Raw genomic sequence first — 24,475 nt, 5'->3', positions numbered from 1 at the left:
CTCCTTGTTTAGCCCTTGGAAACCACCCCGAACCCCACAAACATACACACCTTGGGTAGGTGCGGACCAGCAGAGCTGCGGCAGCCTCGGCGCAGTGCTGACGCCGCCACCTTCTGGGCACCGCAGGAGCTGCAGATGGTCAGCGCATAGGCGCGGGGGCAGTTGGGTGCTCAGCCCGAAGTCGGGCTGTGTGAACCAGGAAAATTCATCGACCAACCAACAAACCCGAGGATGTCTTCCCCCACCATTCTCCGATCACCCTCCACCCCCCGCAAATGATTATTATTGGGTCAACACTGAATGATTACGCAGCTTATCGCCTACTCAGGCAGTTTCATTGAATCTCAGTGAGCTAGGAACAATTAGTATCCCCATTGTACAGATGAGGGAAACTGAGGCTCAGAGAGGTGAAGTGATTTGTCCAAGGCCACTCAGCTACTAAGTAGCAGAGCCAGGATTCCAATAATCATATCGCCATATACCCCACATAAGTATATCCGTGCAGTCTTATCTAAGAGTTTTCTAGACTTCAGAAATGTCAAATTGTTTTATAAATAGTAACATTTAATTTAAGCTTCGCAACCAGTGAGGTGGGTATTAACAGGGCCCCTATGTTATAAAAAAAAAAAAAGAAACAGGCTTTTTTTTACAGTAAAGTGAGCATCAGTTCCTTGTCTATAACAGACATGTATTTTAATGATTCAAGCTATTGCTCAGTGAGGTTTAGTTGAGTGAACAAATTAATAATCAACCCTTGTCAAATTTGGGGACTCATTTAGGTTTCTGTGCACTATCAGGTTAATGTGGGTCAGATATGGTGGCTTCCTATAGTGAGACTGTCCTGGCAGGAAGGTGTGCTGTTGTCTGGCACAGAAGTGGACACAACTGAGGGGAGATATGGAGTCAGATGTGAAGCTTCAGTGTCCCCCAGCCCTGGTTGGGGAACCCTGGCCAAGTCCTCTCACCTCCGTGGGGGGGTTCAGTTTCCTCATCTGATAAATGGGGCTCCTAATGCTTACATCTCAGGGTGGTTTGTGAAATGAAGTGTGTAAATGCTTTGTGTGGGTCCTGGTATATAGCTACACTCAATATATATTCCTTCCTCTCTGCCGCAGGCAGAACTCAGTCCCACTTTGACAAGGATGAAACAGGAAGGCACAGATGTCTGCTGGCTTTGTCTCTGAGAACATAGAGTGCTCCCAGGGGCCCGGCAGGTACCAGGAGTGAAGGAGGCTGTCCTGGGATTATCTCGACCTTCCGCAGAGAAATTGTCCTCCTAGCCTTTTTTTCCCCCCCTCTTAGTTGCTTAATATTAGAAATCCGAAGAAAAGCTTTTTTAAAAGGAAGATGCAGAATTCTTCTACTTTGTTGGCAGAATTTTATATTTCTAGAAAACCCAAAGGGAAAAACCAGTTGGGGCTTAGAAAGATAAGTAGCATTCTTACTACCAGAAATATTAGAAAATATAATGACATCAGAGACAGTAAAAACTTAGTTCAGGTGACCATTCCTTGGTCATGGCAGAGTCAGCCTTCCAAAATGGATATCTGATTGGATTGGGCACAAGACCCTTGAAGGTGTGCCATAATTTTCAAGGTCAAGTTCAAATCCGTTGGTAGCCTCTCTCTCTCACGCGCACACACACACACAAAGGTCAAGTTCAAATCCGTTGGTAACATATCACACACACTCACACACACACACACACACACACACAGACTGCTCTAGGTCATCAGGTCTTTGCCTTTGCCTTGAGGTGTACCCTGCCCCTTCTCTGCTTCCACCTCTACCCTACCCCTTCCATCAAGGCTCAATGCAAACCCTGACTCCCTAAGGTACACCTCAGGATATGGCTCCTCAGTGACACCAGGCTCCCTCTGGGCACTGACTATTTCAGCACTGGTGATTTATTGGCCCATCTTGCCCACAAGACTACCAGCTCTGCAGAAGCAGAAATAAAGTAAAATGAATATTCCCCTTTACATTTAACTCTAGTATCACAAAAAAAAGCTTCAGCCCATAATAAAGTGAAAATCATCACGGGATCATGGGGTTGGGGAGGCAACAGGGATTGGTGGGGAATGAGGCGAAGTGAAGAATATATTCACTCACTCTGTCTAGCCAAGGCGACAGTCATCTCTCAGCTCCTGCCGGGCAATCCAATTTTTCCAAAGAAGCTAGAAATCAACATCTTTATGTGAAATTTCCCGTTTCTTAATGTAGCAACCAGTTCTATTTTTTTAAGCCACAAAGGCCAGAAAACAGGTCCTTGGCTGGCCTCCAGTTGTAACCTTTAATCCAGAAAGAAAAAAAGACTCGACCAAAACAGCACAGATATGATTCCAAAATAGAGATTTATTAAGAATTATTACATTTCTGCATAAAAATCACCAATTGTTCCTAATTGAGTTTTTAACACACATCGATTCTTTCGAGATTCCTCTATTCACCCCTACCGCTTTCAAAAATACAGCTCTTTTTAACCCCAAGAAGGACAATTAAGGCAGTGAGGCGTTTCCTTGGGTCTCAGCAACTGTAGGGGTTCACTCTCTCCCCCTTGAGAGAGTACACAATAGGTAGTTTCTTAGGTTGGAAAAGCTGTCCCTGAAGAAAATAATTATGCACAAGTATACAAATACAGTCATCTCTGGTCAATTATTTGTGCCCAATAGCTTTAAAATAAAGTCCCCTTGGTCAGGTCATCAAAGGCTTGCTGGTTGTTCTCAGCTATAAAAAAAGACTGTCTGGAAAAAGACAGTAAGAAAGAGCAGGGTCTATAATGACAGTGCTGTGAGGCTGGGCTGTGCAACCACATAAGAATATATACCAGTTTGCTTTTTAAAAAAAATCCCACAATAGGGATTGTGGGATTGGGGGTCCTGTATAATTTCAAATCAAACTCCTCATGATCCTTAAAATACCCAAAACATCACTGAGCCAGATCTTCAGACTGACACGTGCTTACTTTTAAAGTGGTGTATGACACAGCTCCCCCAGAGTCATGCTCCATATGGGAGAAAAAATCAAAAAACCTTAGGACTTGATGTATTAGCAACATTAATTAATTTTTACCACACTGAAATGAAGGCATAAAATCAGTCTGTACTGTTGTGAAATTCAAAGGCTATTCGGAAATAGGATCATTATTTATTGCTGTTAGGATAAATCCCAAAAAATGACTTAAAAAACCAGAGCCATCCCCTGCAGACCTTGGTCAAAACGAGTTGCTCTGGGGGTGGCAGGTAGGCCAGGGGTGGCCCGCCAGCTTGATTCACAGTGATTCAGGTTCGTCTGTTTCGGCAAGTGGCTGCATGTCGGGGTGCACAGCCTGGGCGTGCCTGCCACTGCGCATGCCTACACCTTGTAGTTGAGCTCGGCATTCATCTTGGTGTACATCTCGTAGATGACGTCGATGGTGGCCGTGAAGTTGACTAAGAAGAGGCGGGTCTTCTCCAGGCACTCCTCCTCCGTCACGTTCTGGCCCTTAGAGAGCGCTTTCAGGAAGTCAGACTTATATGGTGCTGCGTACAGTGCCGCCTTGAGACGGACAAAAGGAAGGTGGCAGTGTTAGTGGGGACCCAAGCCACCATGCCAGGCACGATGGGGCTCTGGGGGGGATGCCCCCGTGGTCTGTGCTGGGCAGGGGTCTGCACTATTCATGGCATTGGAAGGGAAAGGAGAAGGCAAAGGGCAATTTGTGTTCCCTTCTACCCTCGCGAGGGACAGCAGGAAGGATGCCAGCTTTGGGGATAGACAGACCTGGGTTCCAGTTCCAGCTTGTGGAGCTAACTAGCTGTGAGCCTTGAGCAAGTTACTTAGCCTCTCTGAGCCTGTTTCCTCATCTGTAAAATGAGGATGATCACAGCACCCATCTGATCGGGGGGATTTTGTGCGGATTAAGGAAGTTGTGCTCAGCACAGCATCAGGCACTCAGTAGATGCTCGTCATGGATGAGCGTCTTCTCTCTGTGTTCCCTGCTCTGGAGAAGGTGAACTGCTTCTTTGGAAAATCCACTTTCCGATCAGGGGAGAGGGATGTACTCTGTGCTGTTGGCCTCTTTTGTCTGTCAGCGGGGGACACTTCCCCAAATATCCAGGCCTCCCTGTTCAGAGAATCAGAAATTTTGGATCCAGAAGGGAAAAGATGCAACTGGATAGAAAAGCTGTGAGTTTGACAGGGTGAAGGAATTACAAATATTACTGTCGTAAAGAACAGAAACGGTAGTTTTGATCTATTGAATGTATACCATGTGCCAAGCACTGGATACAGATCAATTCAATTAATCTTCACAATGACCCTTTCAGGCAGGGCCTATTTTACATCCATTTGAAAGATGAAGAGACTGAGGCTCAGGGTCATAGTGTCCCAGTCCCATCTTCTTCTGTGTGACCTTGAGCAAGATACTTAACTTCTCTGAGCATCAGTTTCCTCATCCGTGAAACGGGATTAAGGGTAGTGCCCACCACATGGTGCACTGATGAAGATTACAATCTGTGGGCAGCCCCGGGCCTGGCACACGGGGCACATAGTTACTACTGAGGTGGTGGCTGTGAGGCCTTCACAGGGGCAACGCATTCCGGGGAGGGCAGGGCTTTCACGATGCCAACCCGGGACGGGCCCTGTCCCAGCCCTGCCAGGGTGGATGGCCCAGAGGTGGCCACGTTTCCCACCTGGTGACTGGCTCTTCCTGTCTATGATCTGTGCCATGTGGGAGAGACTGGCCCATGGGACTCTGGTTCTCATGGGAGTGAGGGTGGGCAGGCGGTGGCTGTAGGAGGAAGGGTAGCACGACAGGCTGGGTGAGAAGAGGAGGCTGTGAGAGGCAGGGTGGCCGGTGACAGTATGTAGGGCATCCTGAGGGCTTCTCAACTTCTCCCAAGTGGGCCTCTCAGCTTGGCGACCCTAGGGGCCCTCAGGTAATGAGGCCAGTGCTGAAGCCCATTTCCAGGAGCCCAAGCCACAATCACCCCAACACAAGCCACCAAGACCCCTGCGGGCCAGCATCCTTTCAGCAGATGCTCCAGTGGGCACAGGGGTCCTTCTTCCCCTCCCTGCCCAGAGCAAGGATTCAGGCTGAATCTGAGAGGCCAATCAGGCTAGCCCACCATTAACCTGCATTCCTTGGTCTCTACTGGGCTTGCTCCCACAGCCCCCACTCAGGCCTTCCAGGACACCACAGAGAATCTAAAAGGACACCCACCTTGGCCACAGATGGGGCTGGGCAAGAGCACGTGAGAGGGCCCTTCAATGTACCAACCTCCCCCCACATAGACAGGGAGCTGTTCTGGAGCCCAGGAGGGTTGACACAGGCTCCGAGGGGGCACAGCTAAGCAGTGGCAGGATGGGGAGTGGACCCCACAAGCTGGTGATCTCCTGGGCCTGGGGACAAAACGGGGCTCCCCCAGTTCACCTGGAAGATCTTCTGCACGATCCAGCCGTGGTACTTCTTGAGGGCCATCTCATAGGCCTTGGTGGCATTGACGCGGATGAGGTTGGGGTGGTTCTCGTCCCGCTCCCCATCACAGATGCTCTGGAGGAAGACCTGGATGAAGCGGAGGCCTCTGCAGTCCAGAAAGGAGGCAGACAGTGCTTTAGGACGCTGCCCGCTCCTGCTTGTAGACCAGCCAGCGCTCCCTACACCCAGCAGACCCTGACTACTCTGAATTAAGCACCTACTGTGGGCCAAGAATAGGTACATGCAAGAGAGTGGTTATCCTACAACTGTTCTATCTATACCTGACTTCCATGTAATGTGACCACAGGCTCAGTGTAGCATTTCCCAAGCACCTTGTCTACACTAGGGCAGGTGCTGGCCCCTGACCACGGTCCCTGCTGGGTTGTAAAGTCTCTGAGAGCAAGGTCTGGGCCTGACTTGTCCATTTCTGTGTCCACATGGCCTACTGCGGGCCAGCACATGGCTAATGGCCATCAGTGCTTGAAGACTGAAGCAACAGTGCTGGCCTTGAAAGGGCTCATGGACCACAGACCACGGATGCACCGGGTGGGCTCAGTGACAAGGCAGTCCCATCATTGTGGACACAGACTGGACCCAGGCTCCCTACTTCTGCCTCTCCCCTCAGCCATGGTTTGCATCCTCCAAGGTCACTTGAGCCCTTCCTCCAGGGCCGACACTTTGAAAGCCATGAGAAAGGTGTGGGGCATGGCAGGGCAACCAAATCAAAGATCGGGTCAGTGCCAGTCCTTTAGTCCGAATCGTTTCATCTCCTGCTCCCTCGGACCCGTGAGCTTCAGCTCAGAGAGATCTGCCCATTTCACACAGAATGCTGAGGCACTCCTGAAAGGCTCGGTCAAAGGCTGGGATGTGAACCAAGCCCGTCTCACTCCCTATCTTGGCTCCTTCCTCTTTGCCATCCCTCACTGTTCCCCAGGGTCCTTGGATGAGCTGCTCTGCTCTCTCCCTGCAGAGGACGCCCAGGACCTCCAATCAGGCTGGTCTTCATCTTGTCCAATCCCATCTTGTCTCTCCCTGTTCCTGCCTTGTACCCAGAGCCCTGGCTGGACCAGGCCCTCATGGAGCTGCAGACACAATGTGCCTCTCCTGCCTTCTCATCTTTGCAAGGCCTCATCCACTTAGGACCCTCCTGCTGAGTCTTGGAGACTCTACTTGGTGAGGTCCTCCTCCAGGAAGCCCTCCCTGACCTCTCTGTTCTAGGCTCTGATATTCTGATGTCAGGATCCACTTACCAGCCTGACACCCTACCCAGACAGTGATACCCTACAAAGACTGTGCCTCGTTCAGTGTGGCATCCCACTTGCTCGGCACCAGGCACAACACACAGCAGGTGCTCACTATGTGTTTGCTTTGTTGGCATCTACCTGCAACTGCCCTTCTAGCAGGAGCCCGACTCTGCCCACATCTTACCTGGACATGAACAATCTAACTGATCTGAATTTTGTCACCTGCCTTGCTCCTCCTAAGAAACCCACAGAATCTTCTGATAGATGGACACAGGGGCCTTCCTCATTCCAGATCTATGGGTCTCTTGCTGACAAACAAAGGTGGGCAGCTCAGTGGGGCAATTCCTAAAACACGCTATAAGGTTATCGATTACAGGCCACCTACCCCGATGCCCACACGGTCACACCCTCCAGGGAGCAGACTCTCCCTGTTCCATTTTACCAAAGAAGTGCATGTTTGGGGGGGAAGGGAGCTAGTTTTCAGGGATGGGGACAGAGACAGGGAGGAGTTGGGACATCTCTGGGGTAGGGAATAGGTCCCCAGCTTCATAGCTGCCAGGGGCTGTGGTGTTTGCACAGCTAAAGAATTCTATAGCTAGTAGAGAGCAGCGTGAGCTAAGCAAGCAAGATGCCTGGCCTGTCTGAGCCTCAGTGGGAACAACTGTATGTGACTTCACATGTTTGCTATGAAGGCAATAGGCATAGCATGAGCAGTGTCAACTCTGGGGTAAGATGGTCTGGGTTCAAATCCCTTATCAGGGTACCCTGTCCTCAGCCCACAGGGTGAATTTGTACCAGTTAGATAGAGTTCCTTCTCCTCAAGATGCTATATTTCTGTCAAGAAGCTGTCATAATATACAAACCTACCACGTGCATGATGTGACCAGTCCTAGACAGGACATCTCTGTGCAGTGCATGACCTGCACAAGTGTGTTCGGCTACTCGGTCCCTATAACCTGGGCACATGATCCGGCCTCCAGAAGCCCTCATGGCCTTCTCTGTGAGATGGGGCTAACACACACCTAGCTCATAGCACATGAAATGCTATCGGGCTTACACAGAGCTTGGCACAACGCCCAGGGTGAGCACTAGCCTGCTGTGCCTCTGATGGGACCAGAAAGGAGTATCACCATCAGGCAAGCCTCGGCCCCTGGGGTGCTGGTCACTAACCAGCATCACACAAGAGCACCTGTGTGATAGAAGGGAAGTGACTTCCCTTCCCTGTCAGAGCAGTCACAGTGGGCCAGTGGCAGGGCTGCATGTCCCTCCTCTACAGGGCAGGCCCCCAGGCCCAATAGCCACAAACACCCCGCCACCTGAGCCCATCACCTTTTCAGCCACATCAGCGCCAGCGTGGCCCCCACTTTGGGCCACTCTGCTCCATGCATTTCCTTCTCTACCTCCAGGATGTTCTGCAGGGTCCGGAACTTGGCCGGGTTGGTGTCATACACAGCTTTGATTTTCTGAAATGGAGCACATGGGGTTTTCCCTTTGGACAGGCTGTCCACAGCCGGCCAGCCTGCATGCTGGGTGGAGGAGCACCTACCAGGGCCTCCCTGTCCTTCCCACCAGTGCCAGAAACACCCGGAATGGCAGTCAATTACCACGACTGCTCGCATTTACTGAGCACCTCACATGAGCTGGGACGTGGAAAGTGCTTCACGGGTGCTGCCTTATTTGATGCTCATGGCAACCCCGATATTGTTCTGTCATCATCCCGATTTGCAGATGAGGAAACTGAGGCTCTGAAAGGGGCAGTGGCATGTTCAAGGTGACTCAGCTGGTACTGGTGGGAGCGAGTTCCCACACAGGCTAGCTCCCGAGTCCAAGTTCTCTGACTACTCTTGATAGCAAGTTAGACACCAAGTAATTGAAATTTTACGTTGTGGACAAGTGGAAATAGGCTCTTAGGGTTCAAAGACATCTAGGAACGAGGCTCCTGAGTGGAACCAGGCAATTTGGGTCTCAATCCTACCTCTGTCATTTCCTTGCTGTGTGACCTCCGGTGAGCCCTTCAACCTCTCTGAGCCTCAGCTTCCTCATCTGTAAAATGGGGATGACAACAGAACCAGCCTCAAAGGGATGTTGGGAGGAAGAAATGAAATAATGCAGTGGGGCTGAGCTGCAGGCTGGGCCCTACGTGGCTCTGCATGGGGAGAGGCTCAGTAAGTGGGGGGCAGCACCAGGAGCTCCCAGGACTGGGGAAGGGAAGAGCAGGCCAGTGTACCCATGGTCTTCAGAGTTTATTTAGTGGAGTGGATGCAAGACCAGTAGGTTCCTTTGCAGGTCAACCCTCAGACTGTGGTCCTAGTCAGGCTGTGACTGGGTGGCATAACTACACAGGAGGATGGAGAGCCAAGAGCCCTGAGTCAGGTGGGCTGGTGAGTCAAGCCCGTTTTCCACGTCTCCTTCCTGATCCTCAGCCTGGGAAGCTTGTGCAGGGGAGCAAGGAGCCAGTGAGCAGAGCATTTAGATTCCTAGTGCAGTACCAAGGCTGTAGCTGCCAGGCCAAGTACGTACGGTGATGTTGCCACTTATGTCCGCCTTGATGGGAGTAAACACTGGGGACCCGAGGCAATCTGGGGACAAAACAAATGAGATTTAGATTCCTAAAGAGTCCATCGAGGCTTGGGGACAGGAGAGGAAGTCACTTGATGTGTTTTGGGAAAGGCAGAACTATTTATAGGTGTTAAAAAAGGTTCCTAGGCAAGTAAATTTGGTGTGCTAGGCTCCATGAGAGACCGTTTTCTTACTGCAGGACTTGTCAGAGCCTTTAACATGCAACTGTACTATCTGGGGTGCAAACTCTTTTTTCCACAGTGCCCTTCTGCATTAGAACAGAGCTGTCCCATAGAATGATGAAAACATTCCATATCTGCAATATAGGCTTCAGGTGGCTACTGAGCACTTGAAATGTGGTAAGACTAAGGAACTAAATTTGTACTTTTATTTAACTCTTACTCATTTGAATTTAAATAGCCACACATGGCTGGTGGCTACTGTCTTAGACAGCACAGCTTTGTGGTAACTTGTAGAACTAATGGTCTGAGAAACCCATCTTGGCCAACAGGGCGGATCAGTACTAATTAAGCAGCTGGCCAGTAGGCAGACTGAGGACTCTTACGAGGTGGGAGAAGAGGGGCCAGATGTATTAAAGATGAACTTCTCATTCATCAGCTTATAAGGAAGAAGTGATGCAATACCAGGATTGCAGGTGCTGGCCTGACAGCTCTGAAGCTCTACAGTTCTGAGGCTGCTTAAGAGCCCAGGAGAACACACCAGCAATGGGACAAGTCACTTAACGGAGCATGAATTTGGCCTCAGTGTCTGACTCTGCACACCGTGGCCATGTGTGCATACTTCACTCTCTGGCTTCAGCTTTCTCATCTAGCAAACGGGGCAACAGAACCAACACAAAGGTACTACAGGGATGACTTAAAACAATCCACTTCCAAGATATATTTTGTTCATCTCCAGAATCCAAATGCTCTTAATTGGAAGTGTTTTTCATTTCTTGGCAGTTCATAAAACAAGAGCATATTAAAACAGTGACACCTTTGAGTTAATGAAATGGAATGTAGAAACTGGCAGTGTCTGGGACTCTGGGCTCTATGTGAAATGTGAGCAGCCTGTGGCCTGCCTCTGCTCCTCTCCCTCCTTTGTGACCTGTCTGGCAGGTGGTCTTGGGGACCGAGGGCTCGGCACAGAGGAACTTCACAGGTCAGTCTCTCCTGGGCCGGCTCGACATGGACTTTGCCCTCAGAGCCTCAACACGGACAGCACCTACTCACTGTCCTCACTGCTGAGGCCAGAGCCCAGGGGACGAAGACGCCCGAGCGGGCCACAGTGGGCACCAAACCGCAAAAAGGGAATGCCAGTGGCCGCCTTCCCTCGCCTGCAAGCCAGGCCAGGGCCTTAGCGTGGACGCCAACTGACTACGCAGGAGTAGAAGAATAAGGTAGGGCCATCTGTGGGCCAAATTCCACCCAAGGTGACCCAGCACACCTGGCCAGCCGTCTGGAACATTCTAATAGCAGCTGTTAAAAGAAGTGCATGGGGAAACAGCATTAACACTATAAATAAAATGTTCCAGAGAGAGAGAAATAATAATAAAAGAAAAAATAAATTAAATGCCTTAATGGAAAGAGGGTGGGTTAGGGATCCAGACAGACTGGGCTTGACTCCCATCCACTTCCCAGTTGAGCACATCTCCCCACCTATATGCCTCAGTTTTCTCACATGGTAAATGGGGCAGTAATAATACTTTTTCATAGGCTTGTGGCAGGAATTAAAAACTGTGTATTGAATGCATTTAGCAAAACTAAATATATGGACTTTAATCATTTTCATGACTTCATGAGTAGGATCAGGCTCCATGGTCCAAATGTCACTCTAGGTTACCAAGTCCCTAGACTTGCTTGGAAGCCACCAGGTCCCTAGAATCTCTACTGCGTAGGAACACACTTGGCCTGTGCCTCCTGCCACCTCCACTATCCTCTTTCCTGAGGCCTGTCGTTGGGCCTCGGGTTCCCCACACAGAATCCTCAAGCTGAGCAGCAAGCCCTTTCTCTCAGTGACCAGGTCTCTCTCCCATGCCTGTAGGAGCATATCTCACTTCATGGGGCCATGCTGGAGTCTCCCCTAGGGTGGCCACAAGGACCTGCCCTGAGGTGCTGGGCTGGGGCTACCAGTGGCCTGCCCCACCTGATTCTGGGCATTCTGGCCTCTCAGATGGGACTGCCTAGGACATTCATGAGATAACTACTCCCTCCCACCCTTGAATCTCACCTGATGTGTCACTGACCTCATCTTGCGGAGGCTAACCTGGGGAGGTGGTGCAACTTGCTAGCCCTGGAATGTGTTCTCTCCCAGGATGCTTTACCAGTGGCTCCCCCAAAAGATAATGCATTCTAGACTTCAATAATAAAGCAAGAGAGCCAAGATCTTCCTCCCTCAGCGACCATTTCTCTCTTGACTATGCAGCCAGGGGTAATCAATTCTGACCTTCACAGGGGCCAGGCAGGTGCCACGGATGGGCTGCGTGGGGACTTCCAAAGGGATGGCCACTCTTAGCTCCAGCCAATGGCTTTGCATCCTCATCTTTCAAAAATGTACAATGTACTTAGATTTGAGGTGGATTGATGAATAACTAGTTATAGCAAGACATTAATGGTAGAATCTAGGTGGCAGGTGTATAAATATTCACTGTAAAATTCTTTTAAATTTGTCATATGTTTGAAAATTTTCATATAAAATATTGGAAAAATATTAGGGTTTTTTTTTCCTGCTCATAAAAATCATACTTCTTCCTTTTACTTTTTCTCCGAGTCCACTTCAGTGTTATAGTAGTTACATGGGTAACTGTTTTCTGTCTCTCCCACAGACTTGAGCTCTGAGAGGACAGAGACCAGATTACCTCGGTCCCTGCTGTGTCCCCAGTTTCTGGCACAGAGCTGGACCACAGTGGGCGCTTATATGACTTCTGTGGCACGAATAGGCGAATGGATTGTGGAAAACGTAAACTTAGAGGCATATTTCCTGCCAGGAACTTTTTCTATCCACTTTCTTATAGTTCAGATTGACTCAACGCACTGGTTCTAAGCACCTATGCTTAGATAGCAGAGGATATGGAAAAGGCTTGGGCCTCAGTTCCTTTGTCTCTAAATGGGAAACACCAGTAGGACCTCCCCTGCAGGGCTGCTGTCGGGGGAGACAGCATCTGTGCAGAGTGAGTGCTAGGAGCACTGACCAAGATAGTTATTACTGCTACGGGCTGGTTTTCAGGTAAAGCTTTCAAATGGAGAAGATCCAGAGCCAGGGCTTGGTAACAGCTTACCATCAGCCGGCCATGACTGGTTTCTTAGCTTTCCCGATGACTCAGGTCATTCAATATGTATTTCGAGATGCAAAAACATGTTATTTGGCTTTCATGGCTCTGAAGACAGCTCTTATGTAGTTGTGAGCAGCCCTGCCCCAGTGGCAGGGAGAAAGGTTTTGTTTTGTTTTCCTGACAGTGCGCTACGTGAGCCACGAGGCCACCATGGTCAGCAGGAGCCAGCCCGACAGCAGTTGTTATTGTGTCTCGTGGGCACCATACAGGGACAGTGCTTCTGCTCAACGGCGGGGCAGGAATGTGGGGCCTAAAGCATACTTCTGGAGCCGGGAGTGGAGCAAAAGCAGAGAGGGGTGCGAGGTAAGCGGTGGGAGGCGAAACCCAGAGGGAGTCACCGGCAGGAAACCCCCTCCACATGCACGTAAATGTGCACTCTGAAGTCGGTCTGGGAGCATCTGTAAACAGGCCACTTGTGATCAGGAGAGAAGCGGTGTAGTGCTCTAGTCCAGGGTTTGAATCTCAGCTCTGATGTGGTTGTGGACAAGTGACTTAACTGCTAGGGGCTCAGGCCCCTCATTTCCCATAGCCTAGCGGTTGTATGAGAGGTGCTCCAGGTGCAGTTGAGCTGAAGTCTGCTTCAACATGACCCACCATAGGTTCTGGGCTTACATTTGCCTTTTGTGCAGTCCAAGGCCACCAGGCCAAGTGTCTCACCCAGGGTTACACAGCCAGAGCTATGTACCAAGACACAATTACAGAGCCAAGGCTCGTTCCAAGGATCCCTTACTTTTCTTTCCAGAATGTTTCTATCTGTTTGTGTAAATTCAAGAAAAGCAAGAGGACTCTGGCAGGAAAATCGGAAGATGACTTTAATACTCAGCACACAGTGGCCTTTCTAATAGTTTAAACTCAACCTGGCCCCTGTTCTGGATATAGATACACATTTCTAACAGGTTATCCAGCCTCGCCTTTCCTACAGAATGCAGTCCTGCCCCAAGATTACCTGTCTTGTTTTACCAGTTTTGCATTACCCTAAACTCGTTTTTTTTTTTTTTATTGTCAGCAAACCAAGTTCTTTAAAATGCTACCCAGAACCTGCCAGGAGCGAAGGAGGGGGCTTGGATGGTTTTCTTGTTCCTTATCTTACCTCCAGGGAGAAAGGAAGTTGTCTCAAAAACAAACAAACAAACAAAAAAGTAAAAACAAAAAACAAAAAAAAAATCAGATACAATTCTACCATCTTACTACATAGAACCAAGTCTAATGGGCACAGATTCTAAATATGGTCAAGTCATGCTTATCTGGAACATGTGGCAAATGGCCCCTTCTGTTTAGCAGGGTTTCACTAAGCATGCTACTCATTCAGAAAACATAAGAAAAAGAGCAAAAAATCTGATTACAAACCCCAGAAATCTTCTATATGGGTCATGCGGGGGAAGTCTCATCACCAAAGCCAAACAACAAACTGATGGTTAGGGGTTGACCTGTGTAACGAAAATCACAGACTAAAGACTATAATCTCTCATATGTAAAGAGCTCTAACAAATCAATAATTTTAAAAAACCCTACAGAAAAATGGGCAATTCACAGAAGAAATGAGAACACTTAATCTCAATAATAAAAAGAAAAGAAAATTACAACAGTGAAATATTTTCCCTCTACTAAATTTTATGGATGTACCAACCTTCTCCAGTACAACCATTCTGGATGGAACTCATAAAAATGGAACAAAAATGTCCCTGCTTTTGCATCGCAAGCCATTTGTGATTTTCTGAACAAGGCCATCATCAAAAGTATGAGTATGATGAAGGTGTGACCCAGAAACAGAAACATCACAGGCCCCCTCGACCCTTCACCAAACAGCTCTACGTGGTGTGCTTGCAGGTTTTTGGTACAGCTTTGCGTAGTTTCTAAGAACTTCTTAACAGTCGATGGTCACTGCCTCCTGCTTTGATTCTGCTACATACTTGAAAAACAAATAGCCAACTGTGTCAGTATTGCCTACAGATTAAGAAGAGACCAAGCAACCATTTTGTGCCTGACCTCTGTGACAATTCCAACTAGACAAAGGACACCTAGCACTTCCTGCCTGGGTCTCTACCATAGTTCAGATGGGCGAGGTTGTCCAGAGCACAGAATCCCCCATAAGCCAGCAAGCAGTCACTAAATGCCACACGGAGTCACTCGTTTCCTCTTTTTCTGGTTTCAACACGGTGGGAAAGGACCTGCCATTCTGCTCCGAGCAAGATCATAGCACGCAACTGGAGATTCCCTCTGAGCTGCCCCTCAACACCTGCCTCTTCAGACAACCATCTCTTTCAAGAAGTGATGTTCCTGACACTGGGCAACTCGGTGACCAGGTCACTCCCACCCTGGCCCACCCTCTCACTTCATCCCAGGAATAATTTCCATTGCAGAACAAAAAAGCATCTCGTTTTTAATATGCACAGCTTCACTTTCGGCCTATGTGATTCAGGATGGGAACACCTAAGCCAACCCATAAGGACTTATTTCAGAGAGAAAGACCAGGATGCCTGTGCCGCAATGCTAGGAACCTGGTTTGGAGAGGTTCTATTTCAAATTCATTTTTTTCCTCCCAATAGCTGGAAAATAAGGTTCCATTGTTAAACACATGGGGGCAGATTAACTTTATAGGTCCTGGGTTACAGGGATCATAATGGGAGGCACTCAAATTACAGCTGATGATGAATTATTTATTAATCCACGTGTATACAGGGGTGCTGTGTGTGCACGTGTGTGTGTGTGCACACGTCATGGCTCAGTTTGCAATAAAACCTATTTTGAAGAATACGAACCCTAAGAATACCCACCTTCCTAAAACCAATTCCCCCTCTTAATTCTACTGTTTAAAGAGGAAAGAATGTTCACAAAACAATCCAAATCTTTTAAAAATCACCCCCATGGCATGGGGTCCACTGTAATGACTCTCTGTCCGCAACTGCTCCCTTTGGCAAAAACCAGCCTTGAATTGAGAATGCAGTGGGAAAATGATTTCTCTTACTTGCTGTGTGGCCTGGGAGAGATTAGTTAATAGCTCTGAGCCCCAGTTTCCTCGTTTGTAAAAAGAGGGTAAAAATGGAACCAATCTCATAGGTTTAAATGAGGTTGTATAAACGAAGGGCTAAGCAGTTTCTGGCACCTACTAAACGCTCAATAAAAAGGAAGGTTTTTTTTTTTTTAATGCTGATTATTATAAATTTTATCACCCTTTTCATCTTTCTCAACAGGGAAAGCTTCTCTTCAGAGAGGAAATCCAGGAAATAATGATTTCAAGGACTAAGAAATCAAAGGAGAAAGAGGAGGAGAGGGAAGGAGAGAAAACGATGCAGGAACGACTATTCTAGAGGAAGGGGAACTTCTTACAGACCCAGGGGTGCTGCTGGGGAATCCTCCAGTTATAAAATGATGACTTCAAATGTATTCTAGACCATTAAAAGAGAGGGCTCAGAAAGGAGTGGAATGAGGAACTTGGGAGAACAGCGATGCAGAAAATGAATCATTTCTCAACATGGGGAAGTGTGAGTTGGCTGCCTAACCACAGTGTGGCGAGTAGAGGTTTGTATGGGACCCTGGAGAGGACTGGTCCACTGTAATGACTTTTAAAAGCTCAGATACAGTTAACTTTCTGCTACAATTAAAAAAAAAAAAAAGGCCCTGATACAAGTTACTCTGGAAGAATGTAACAAAGGAGTTAACATCCACCCAGGCCATTTTTAAACTGAAATAATGAAACCTAAGAATAGAGCCCAACATTTCCATTCTAATACATTCACTGAAATAAGCAGTGTCTTGCCAGATGGGAACTTCCTGTCACTTCTCCTGCCCCACTCTGGAAGACTTCCAACATCTTTGAGTGTGCTGCCCTCCTTGGTTGCAGGGCCCACCTTCTTCAAAGTCCCCTGGGCCACTTTCTAACTGTCTGACTTGGTCAAATCCCTTTACTACTCTGAACCTCAGTTTCTTCTGTAAAATGGTGCCAATCCCTCCTAAGTCGTAAGGTCATTATAAGGATTGGGAATGAGATCTCAGCTAGTTCAATGGCTGGCACATGGCAGCCACTCAAAACAGGGCTTTATACTGGCAATGATCGGGGTCACGCACTGTAGTTTACAAAGCCCTTTGTCATGCATTCTTTCCATTCCCTTTCAGTTCGACATTAGCTGGGCACCTTACTCTGCCAGGCACATTTCTGGACTCTACAGGGCCTGCCTTCTGTCCCTAAGGGATTTACAGGGCGACACTGTTCCTCCAAGTAGCCCTCTCCAGTGGACGCCACACAGATGAGGAACCGAGGTCAGGGGCTAGATTGGCTAGCAAGAGACAGAGTGGACACTTGGGTCTTTCCCTCCTGCTTCTCCATCTATCCCCTCCAGGGAGCAGAGGCCAGACATCAGGCCCTGGCCTCAGGGGTCTCAACACAGAGGAGCAAGAGAATCTTGATCACCATCACTGGAGGAACAGAGCCGGTGGGGGCCATTGGTCTGTGCTCTGCACTGGCCTTTGGGTGTCATCAATGAGGACACTGAAGCAGTTCTCAGACTTCAGGCAGGCAACTAATCTGGCAGTTAGTCATCAAGACCCAGAGGCAACTTCTTTTTGGAAGATACATGTTTCCCAAGGGCTGTGTGACAAGAGGGACAGTTTTTAAAGGACTAAGGCTGTCTGTCCTATCTGTGTAAAGATGAAGTGATTTTAGACACTGAGCACCAAAATGATTTTGGGAGCTCACCTCCACCAGCCTTCCTGAGGGGCCTGGCTTCCCTGCTTTACAGTTGGGTGGGGCTGCAGGCTCAGAGAAGGGAAGGACTTGCAATGCAGACACACAGCTTTGGCACCACAGAACCAGGACTCCACCCCAGGCTGGCTCGGCTTGACGGCACTGCCCATGTTTCTTTCTGTTCATCTGTGGTGTTCAGAGCATGGGCTGCAGCAAACAGACCCAGGTTCTAAGTGACTTTTCCCCGCTGAACCTCGAAAACAGCCTACTCCCGGGCTGTTATACAGATGGACAAGCTAACACAATGAGGCTAGCAGAGGCCCTCTCATCAGCTGTTACTCAGATCTTGCTACGATGAGATGAGATTATGAGTGTGAAGCACCGGCAGGACATTAGGCACACAGTAGGTGTTTATAAAGGCTTCACTTAGTACTTACAAATGCACCTCCGACTGATGATGACAGGAGCCTATGGGCTATTTCAAAATTGCAAAATCTATTGCAGAAAGTGTATATTTGGCTACTTCCCCCACAGGACATTGTTTCTTCCTCCTAGAAGTGTCCCTCCCAGGCACATAGCCTGTATCCCATTCCTGCGGACTCCAGTTCTCAACAGACATTCAACCAAAATAATAACTGACCTGCTATAGGAAGATGGTTAATAGTTTGTTTATCTTAGGATATTCTACACAAAATAAAAAATAAACATATATTTGTATAAACTTCAAAACAAAAACACTGCACAGATGTAACTGATGGTCCCACCACCTGGAAGGTGCTTGTTGCAATGCAGGAACTATTTCTCTAAAGGAAGGAGAACTTCTTACAGACCCAGGGGTACTGCTGGGGCTGGTTCCCAGGTAGTTAAACCAATGTCCCAATTAAAGGAAAACCGACCTCTTTGAGGCCTCCCCACTGATGACTTCCACACCCCAGTTATTCAAATTTGCATTCAAATAAGCAGGTGTTATGAGCCCAGCTTAGCAAGCCTACTGTGAGGCGCCTGACTCAGAGGAAACCTGCACATCTGGTCTGTGGCTCTCAGCATCATGGACAAGTTGCTGTGGTGCCAAAACCACTGGGTTTCTGCAGTGGCCAAGCAGGCTGGCTCCAATGTGGGGCTTCTCCTCTACCCGACAGGAGGCCGGGACAGCAGCAGGCATAACAGCAAAAGCGCTGCATAAGGAGTCCCCAGGCCTGAGTTCTAGTCTGGCTCTTGGTCACTCACTGGCTGTGTGACCCTGGGCAAGTTACCTACCCTCTCTGGCTTTGATTTCTTTGGGTGTGTAACAAAAAGATAATTCTGTGCTCTGGGCTGCCCTTGCCCTCCCCTCCTCCCCACCAAGTAGAGCAAGCACTGAACCAAAGTGATGGAAAACCACTCTCCCTGGGATTGCTCTAGGACTAATTAATGAGTGCCAGATACCTATTAAGGCCCAATTCAATGGACATCCATTTAATTAAGTTAAGAGAACTGAATGAAAAAAAAAAAAATCACTCCCTGGAATTCAAATCTCAAGAACTGAGAAGTGAAAACATCATCTGCATCTTTGGTTTCTTCCTAAACAGTAAGAGCAAACAGGTGTCATCTCATGCATCAACTTTAATTGACCTGGAGTGGTTGGGTTAGGAAAGATGCCAAGTCTGTGTCTACACTCAAAGGAGAAAACAGTATCATGATTGACTGATTAATAACGTCTGCCATGGGTACAGGATATGAATTATGTATTGTAATTTGGTCACATATTTTAATTTAGAAAGACAGAGAAAAGCAAAACACCTTTAGAAAGAACCCAGAAAAAATGGGAACGGAACCAAAAGCATTCACTCGGCAAACTGGGCACTGAAATAACTCAGTCTCAGAATGTGACAGGTTCTATGAGACTCAGGAAAGATTTTTCTGGATGAGGTGACTGCTAAGCTGATTCCTTAAGGATAAGAAGAACCCAGCCAGGCAAACGGAAGGTGGTAGGCTAGAGAGAAGGGATGCAACAGGCACAAAGACTGACATGGGTAAGGCTCCAGAGGCAAGTGACTGCCTGGTACCATTTGTGGGGCTGCAAGCCATTCAGAAAGGCTGCAACACAGATTTCAAGGAGGAGTAATAGGGAGCCACTGAGGCTTCTAGGCCGGAGTGACAAGACTAAATGACAACTAAGTCTCTCCCTCCTTCGATCCCCCTCCCTCCAGCCTCCGATCGTTAATGCTCTAGAAGAGCTGGATAACTGACCTAAAAGACAAGACGGCAGGCCTCACAGAAGTCAGACGCAAGATGATCAATCAGAGATGAGATCCGATTACTGGGTCAAGTTGGAGAAAGAAGATGGACAAAGGTCTGGCCTCTAGGTGGACATAGTAAAACTTGCACAACTTGAGCAATTCAGGCTAGAGATATGGAGGAAGGGCTAGCCCAAGATGTGGGTGCTCTAAGCCACTACTGATCTGCTCCCAGAGAATCGGCATTCATCCAGCCCAACCAACTCTGCCACAAAGGTTTAAAAAATGAGGCTGCTTTAATAGGCTATAAGCCTTCGCACCCTTCAGCCTAGCGATTTCACTTCTAAAAATTAGAAATAACCAAAGTATGCAAAGAAATACATATAAGGATGTTCGCTATAGCACTGTTTACTAGAGCAAAAAAAAAAAAAAAGAAGAAGCAATGAGCATGTCCGACAGCAGAAGACTGGTTAAATAAATTACAGCCATATTCAAAGAGTGGAATTCTAAGCAGCTATAAAAAATGATGATTGACATAAAAAGATGGTCATGCTATACTGTTACGTGGAAAAAGCAGCTTATACATTCTCCCTTAAAGACGGATAAAATGAGTCTGAAAGAAAATACTCTGAAATATCGGCAGAGAGTTTCTCTTTTAAAAGCTCTACCTTAAAAGGTTGTCAGAGGATTAAGTGAATAAATTCACATAGAATACTTAGTATATAGTAAGTGCTCAATAAATGACAGGGAGATTTTTATCATTTCTTCTTGTTCAATTTTGCTTCAAGAAACAGATCTTCCTTGCAAAATTAAATACTTTTTAAAAACACATCTTTCAGCCCTTTGCCATATTTATATTGAGAGCAGTAGCTCTCAACCAGCGGCAATTTTGTTTCCTTACAGATATTTTTGGTTGTCACAGCCTGGGGAGAAGAGGTACTACTGGCATCTAGTAGATAGAGGCCAGGGATGCTGCTAAACATCTTACAATGGACAGGACAGCTCCCCACCACAAAGAATGATCCGGTCCCAAATGTCGGCAGTGCCACGGTGAAGAAACTGATTTGAAGGGAACTGCCACTGCAATGCCTTTCAGACTTCTTGCATCCATTATCCCAGACCTTCTCCACTCAAGAGACACACACCCCACCCACATCATCCAGGTGAGCAGACACTCCCAAGATCGGGACAAAGCCCCTGTGTTAGAGCTGACAGCAGATCTCACTCAACCCCTGAATCTCAGAGAAAAGCCACTGGTGAAAGCATTCTCTTAAAAATTTAAATCCTCAGGAGAAGCTCTCCCCGCCCAGAAGAGCATAATAGTTCAGAATGGATTATCACTTTTTGTAGAGTGCTCAGAATCATCTTCTGTGGGCCAACCCACTGAGGCTTCTGTATAAATGGCACTTCTGTCAACAGATGCAACGCCCCACAGCATGTGGCTTGCAGCAAAGACAAGGGTCCATTGAGATCAGGGAAAGGGAGGAGGGGATACTCTTTAGCCCTAACACCAGATCACTGCTGGCTCCAGGTGCCACCATCCCTTTCCTCTAAAACCAGCCAGATAATCGCATCAAATGAAGGTGTTCCCAAATGCAGAACCGATGGGCGACCTTGCTGCAGATAGGGGAGGAAAAGGTTATAGAGCTTAACTCAAGGCTTATCCACCTCGGCCCTGCTAACATTTCGGGCTGGATCAATAATCTGTGGCAGGGGATGTTTGCAGCATCCTTGGCCTCTACCCTCTAGATGCCAGCAGCATCTCCCAGCATCCGTACCCCTTGCCCTCTATGGAGAACCACTGGCTTAAATAGATTCTGAATCCTGGTCCAGGGAAAGATGACTGTCCTGCAGTGTTCAGAGAACCAAAGAGGCGGGGAAAACTGTCACAAAAATGAACAACTCCTTAATGCCAAAGCCAGTGAGCTCCCAAACCCCTGCCTGGAAAGTCAGTGTTATCACGACACTGTGATACCCACAATAAGAACATTTTGTACATCTTTCGGTACATTAGCAAGTACCGACTGAGCACCTACTATGTGCCAGGCACTATGGTGGACAAAAACAACCAAGACCTTACTCTCAGGTTGCTTATGCAGGTCTGAGAATCATACAAACTGGTCAACGGCACTTGCTCAAACACTGATTAATCATCTACTACCTGAAGGAACCAAAACTGGATACAGAAACATGTAACAACACCGCCCGCCACCTGCCCCAACTAAGATCAACTTTGACACTAAGGCCGCAGACCTTTACACACAGCACGTCTCCCAGGAGGGGATGTGGAAACTCAAGAGGCGGAAGAGGAGAGCTAGTATACGACTCCAGGTAACCATGACCACCCCAGAGCTCACAGCACTGCAAGAACTACTGCCCGCTACAAGCCCTGATTACCCACTAAGGGTAAAGTGAGTGACTGCCCTGGGAGCCAAATCTCTTTAGTCCAGGTTCTGTCAGTCTGTAGGTTGCAGCTGGACTCTGCCCTGGGGATTGGTATCTTCCTGCAAGGCCACCAAGTGAACCTGCAGGGCAAGGCACAGGGCAAGCCGACATGGAAGAGGAGAGAGAAGAGGCTCAGGTTACATCCTTTACCCAGGACCCAAAAGGCAAAGGGCAGGGGCAGATGATACTGTCTTTAATTTCCCATTTTCCATCCAGGACCTGGGCTGGGCTGAAGGAGGGGAGGAAGGAGGGTCTGACACTGGCTTAGGGACCATGTTCCCAGTGCTTCTAAGACCTTCCTGGACATGACAAACGGGGGAAGAGTCTTCTTCTTTTAGAGCCCATGCCAAGTACCCTGTGTCTGACATCACCCCACAAAGCAGTCTCCATCCCCAGTCTTGACTCATGTTCTAAAAAGAGGAAAAACTTTAAGTGGCTTCCCCTAGAAAGGGGTCCTAGAGTTTTGTGACTCATTTTCAAAAGTCCCCTCTTCACCCTGTCAGGCTTCCTGCCCTTGGAATAGGTGTGTGTGTTGGGGGCCGGGGGCGGAGTCCTATCTGGAATGGCGTAATTCTGAGGGAAGAAGGGTTCACAGATCCATGAGTTTGATGCTGGGAGAATTTAAAGAAAAGGTTTATGAAATGAGAGGAGTCATTTTAAGGAGTTGAGAGCCATTCTAAAAGGAAAGAAGGGAATGATAAGGTGAGGGATGAAGGATTTCGGGGAGACGCAGTGGGATGCTTTCCGGGAGGATTGGAGAACTGGGGATTTGGAAGAGTAAGTGGTGTTTGGGGGAGATGGATGATTGAAGAGCCCAAGGGAGAGGAGGACTGGGAGGGTGCACCTGATGGATATGGTGGAAATGTGAGCTCTGAGGAGATGGAGGGTTGGGGTGTCTGGAGATGAAGGCTGCAGTGTCTGGAAAGAGATTGGGGAATGCGACATGTTGTGGGGGCGGATTTGGGAGCGGCCCGGGGTAGGAAGAATTTGGGGTGCTTGAAGAGAAAGGAAGTTCTGGGTACCTGGGGCACTGGAATTTAGGATGCCTAGGGGAGGGGCTGTATGGGGATGCTCGGGAGGAGGATTCGCGGGCGTCTGGGAGCGCGCGCTCTGGAGCAGGGCTGCGGGCCGGCGTCCCCCTTCACCCCGGCTCACCAAAGAAGGGCGGCAGATGGGACACCGCCTCGAGGAAGGGCCCCGTCTCTATCTGCTTGTCTGCAGGGAGCGGCTTCAGCAGGTGCTCGGCCAGCAGCGCCATTTCGGGGTCTAGGCCCGCGGTGATGCCCCAGCCGGCGCCGCGGGGGTCCACGCCGCGCCCCCCCCGGCCGCCGCCGTCAGCGCCGGGGCTGTCACTGCCACCCGCCGCAGGCTCACCGGACGCCAGCGTCGCCACTTCCGTTCGCGCTGCGCCCGCCTAGCCGAGCGCTGAGCGCCGCCCGCCCGCCGGGCGCCTAAGCGGTCCGCCGCGCCGCCCCGCCTCCGCCCACCCGCGCCCAATCGTCTCCCGCCGCCGCGGTCCTCCGCGCCCCCGTTGGTCGGGGAGCGGGGCGGGCCAGCCTCCGCGCGGAAGTAGGAGGTCCAGGTCGGCCCAGGTAAGCCGCTCCCAGGTGAGCTTTCCCCAGGCGTGTTTCCTGCCGCCCCCGGCGTGGTCCCTCCAACCCGGGCTGGCTGGCTTGGGCCGGGTCCTCGCCTGATGGGGGCGTGGAGCTGCCCTCGTAGTAATTCACAGCCCACACAACAGCCCAGGGTACAGCCCAACCCAGCCAGCAGCACCCTTCAGGACACCTGTTTCTCCCCAAACAGCCTATCCTCCAGCAACCCTAAGTGAACTGTTGGATACCAGCGGGAACATTTGATTCTTCTCCTTCAATGATCTTATAGCTGTTGATCAGTCACTGCTCAAGTCACAGATTAACTAAGCCATGCCTAGGACTCCTGTTTCCTGAAATCTGGGGTCCAGTCTGACCTTAACAGCCCAGTTTACAATCCAACTCAAACACCACCCGACTGGACGCACGTTTCCCAACCCTACCCTCATCCCAGCCTCCCAGGACACATGCTCGCCACAACCTGGAGCACAAATCACCTCAGTCACAACCCACTTAGATGCTTGTGTCCTAAAACCCAATGCTCATCTTCTCCAAAAATCTAGCACAGTTGTTTAGAGCGTCTCATTCATTCCATAATAAATATTCATTGTGCCCCCACTACATGCCATGCATTGTACTAAGCACTGAGGGTAAAGTGATCAACAGTACAGTTGAATCCCTGCTCTCATGGAGCTGACATTCTAGTTGGGAAGATAACATAATACAATACAATACAATACACAAGACAAATTTGGACATTGATAAATATAAATGAAGAAAATAAAACAGTGAAGGGATGTGAAGTGAAGGGATGACTGAGGGCATGGCTGAAATAGGATGTAGGGGTTCGGGAGTAGTAAGTACCTTTGAAGAGCGGACTACATTTGAGCCGAGACCTGAAGAAGAAGTAGGAGACAGCCAGAGTGGCTGGAGCTTGTGCAAAGCCTTAAGATTG

General features: G+C 48.8%; 1 protein-coding gene across 1 annotated transcript; it reads right to left on the bottom strand.

Moving 5' to 3' along the window:
* Positions 1 to 2,335: 2,335 nt before the first annotated feature.
* On the bottom strand, positions 2,336 to 23,323 carry GLTP (glycolipid transfer protein). The gene is made up of 5 exons (XM_039861799.1): positions 23,087 to 23,323; positions 9,220 to 9,278; positions 8,029 to 8,162; positions 5,411 to 5,561; positions 2,336 to 3,537 (listed from the first exon to the last, which is right to left on the bottom strand). The coding sequence occupies exons 1-5, from the start codon at positions 23,187 to 23,189 to the stop codon at positions 3,355 to 3,357; spliced, it is 630 nt and encodes a 209-aa protein (XP_039717733.1). The 5' UTR covers positions 23,190 to 23,323; the 3' UTR covers positions 2,336 to 3,354.
* Positions 23,324 to 24,475: the final 1,152 nt, after the last annotated feature.

This window comes from Pteropus medius, unplaced genomic scaffold (assembly GCF_902729225.1).
Source record: "Pteropus medius unplaced genomic scaffold, Ma_sr-lr_union100, whole genome shotgun sequence".
Classification (NCBI taxonomy): Eukaryota; Metazoa; Chordata; class Mammalia; order Chiroptera; family Pteropodidae; genus Pteropus; species Pteropus medius.
The sequence above is the reverse complement of the archived record's forward strand: the minus strand, read 5'-3'. Positions and strand labels throughout refer to the sequence as shown.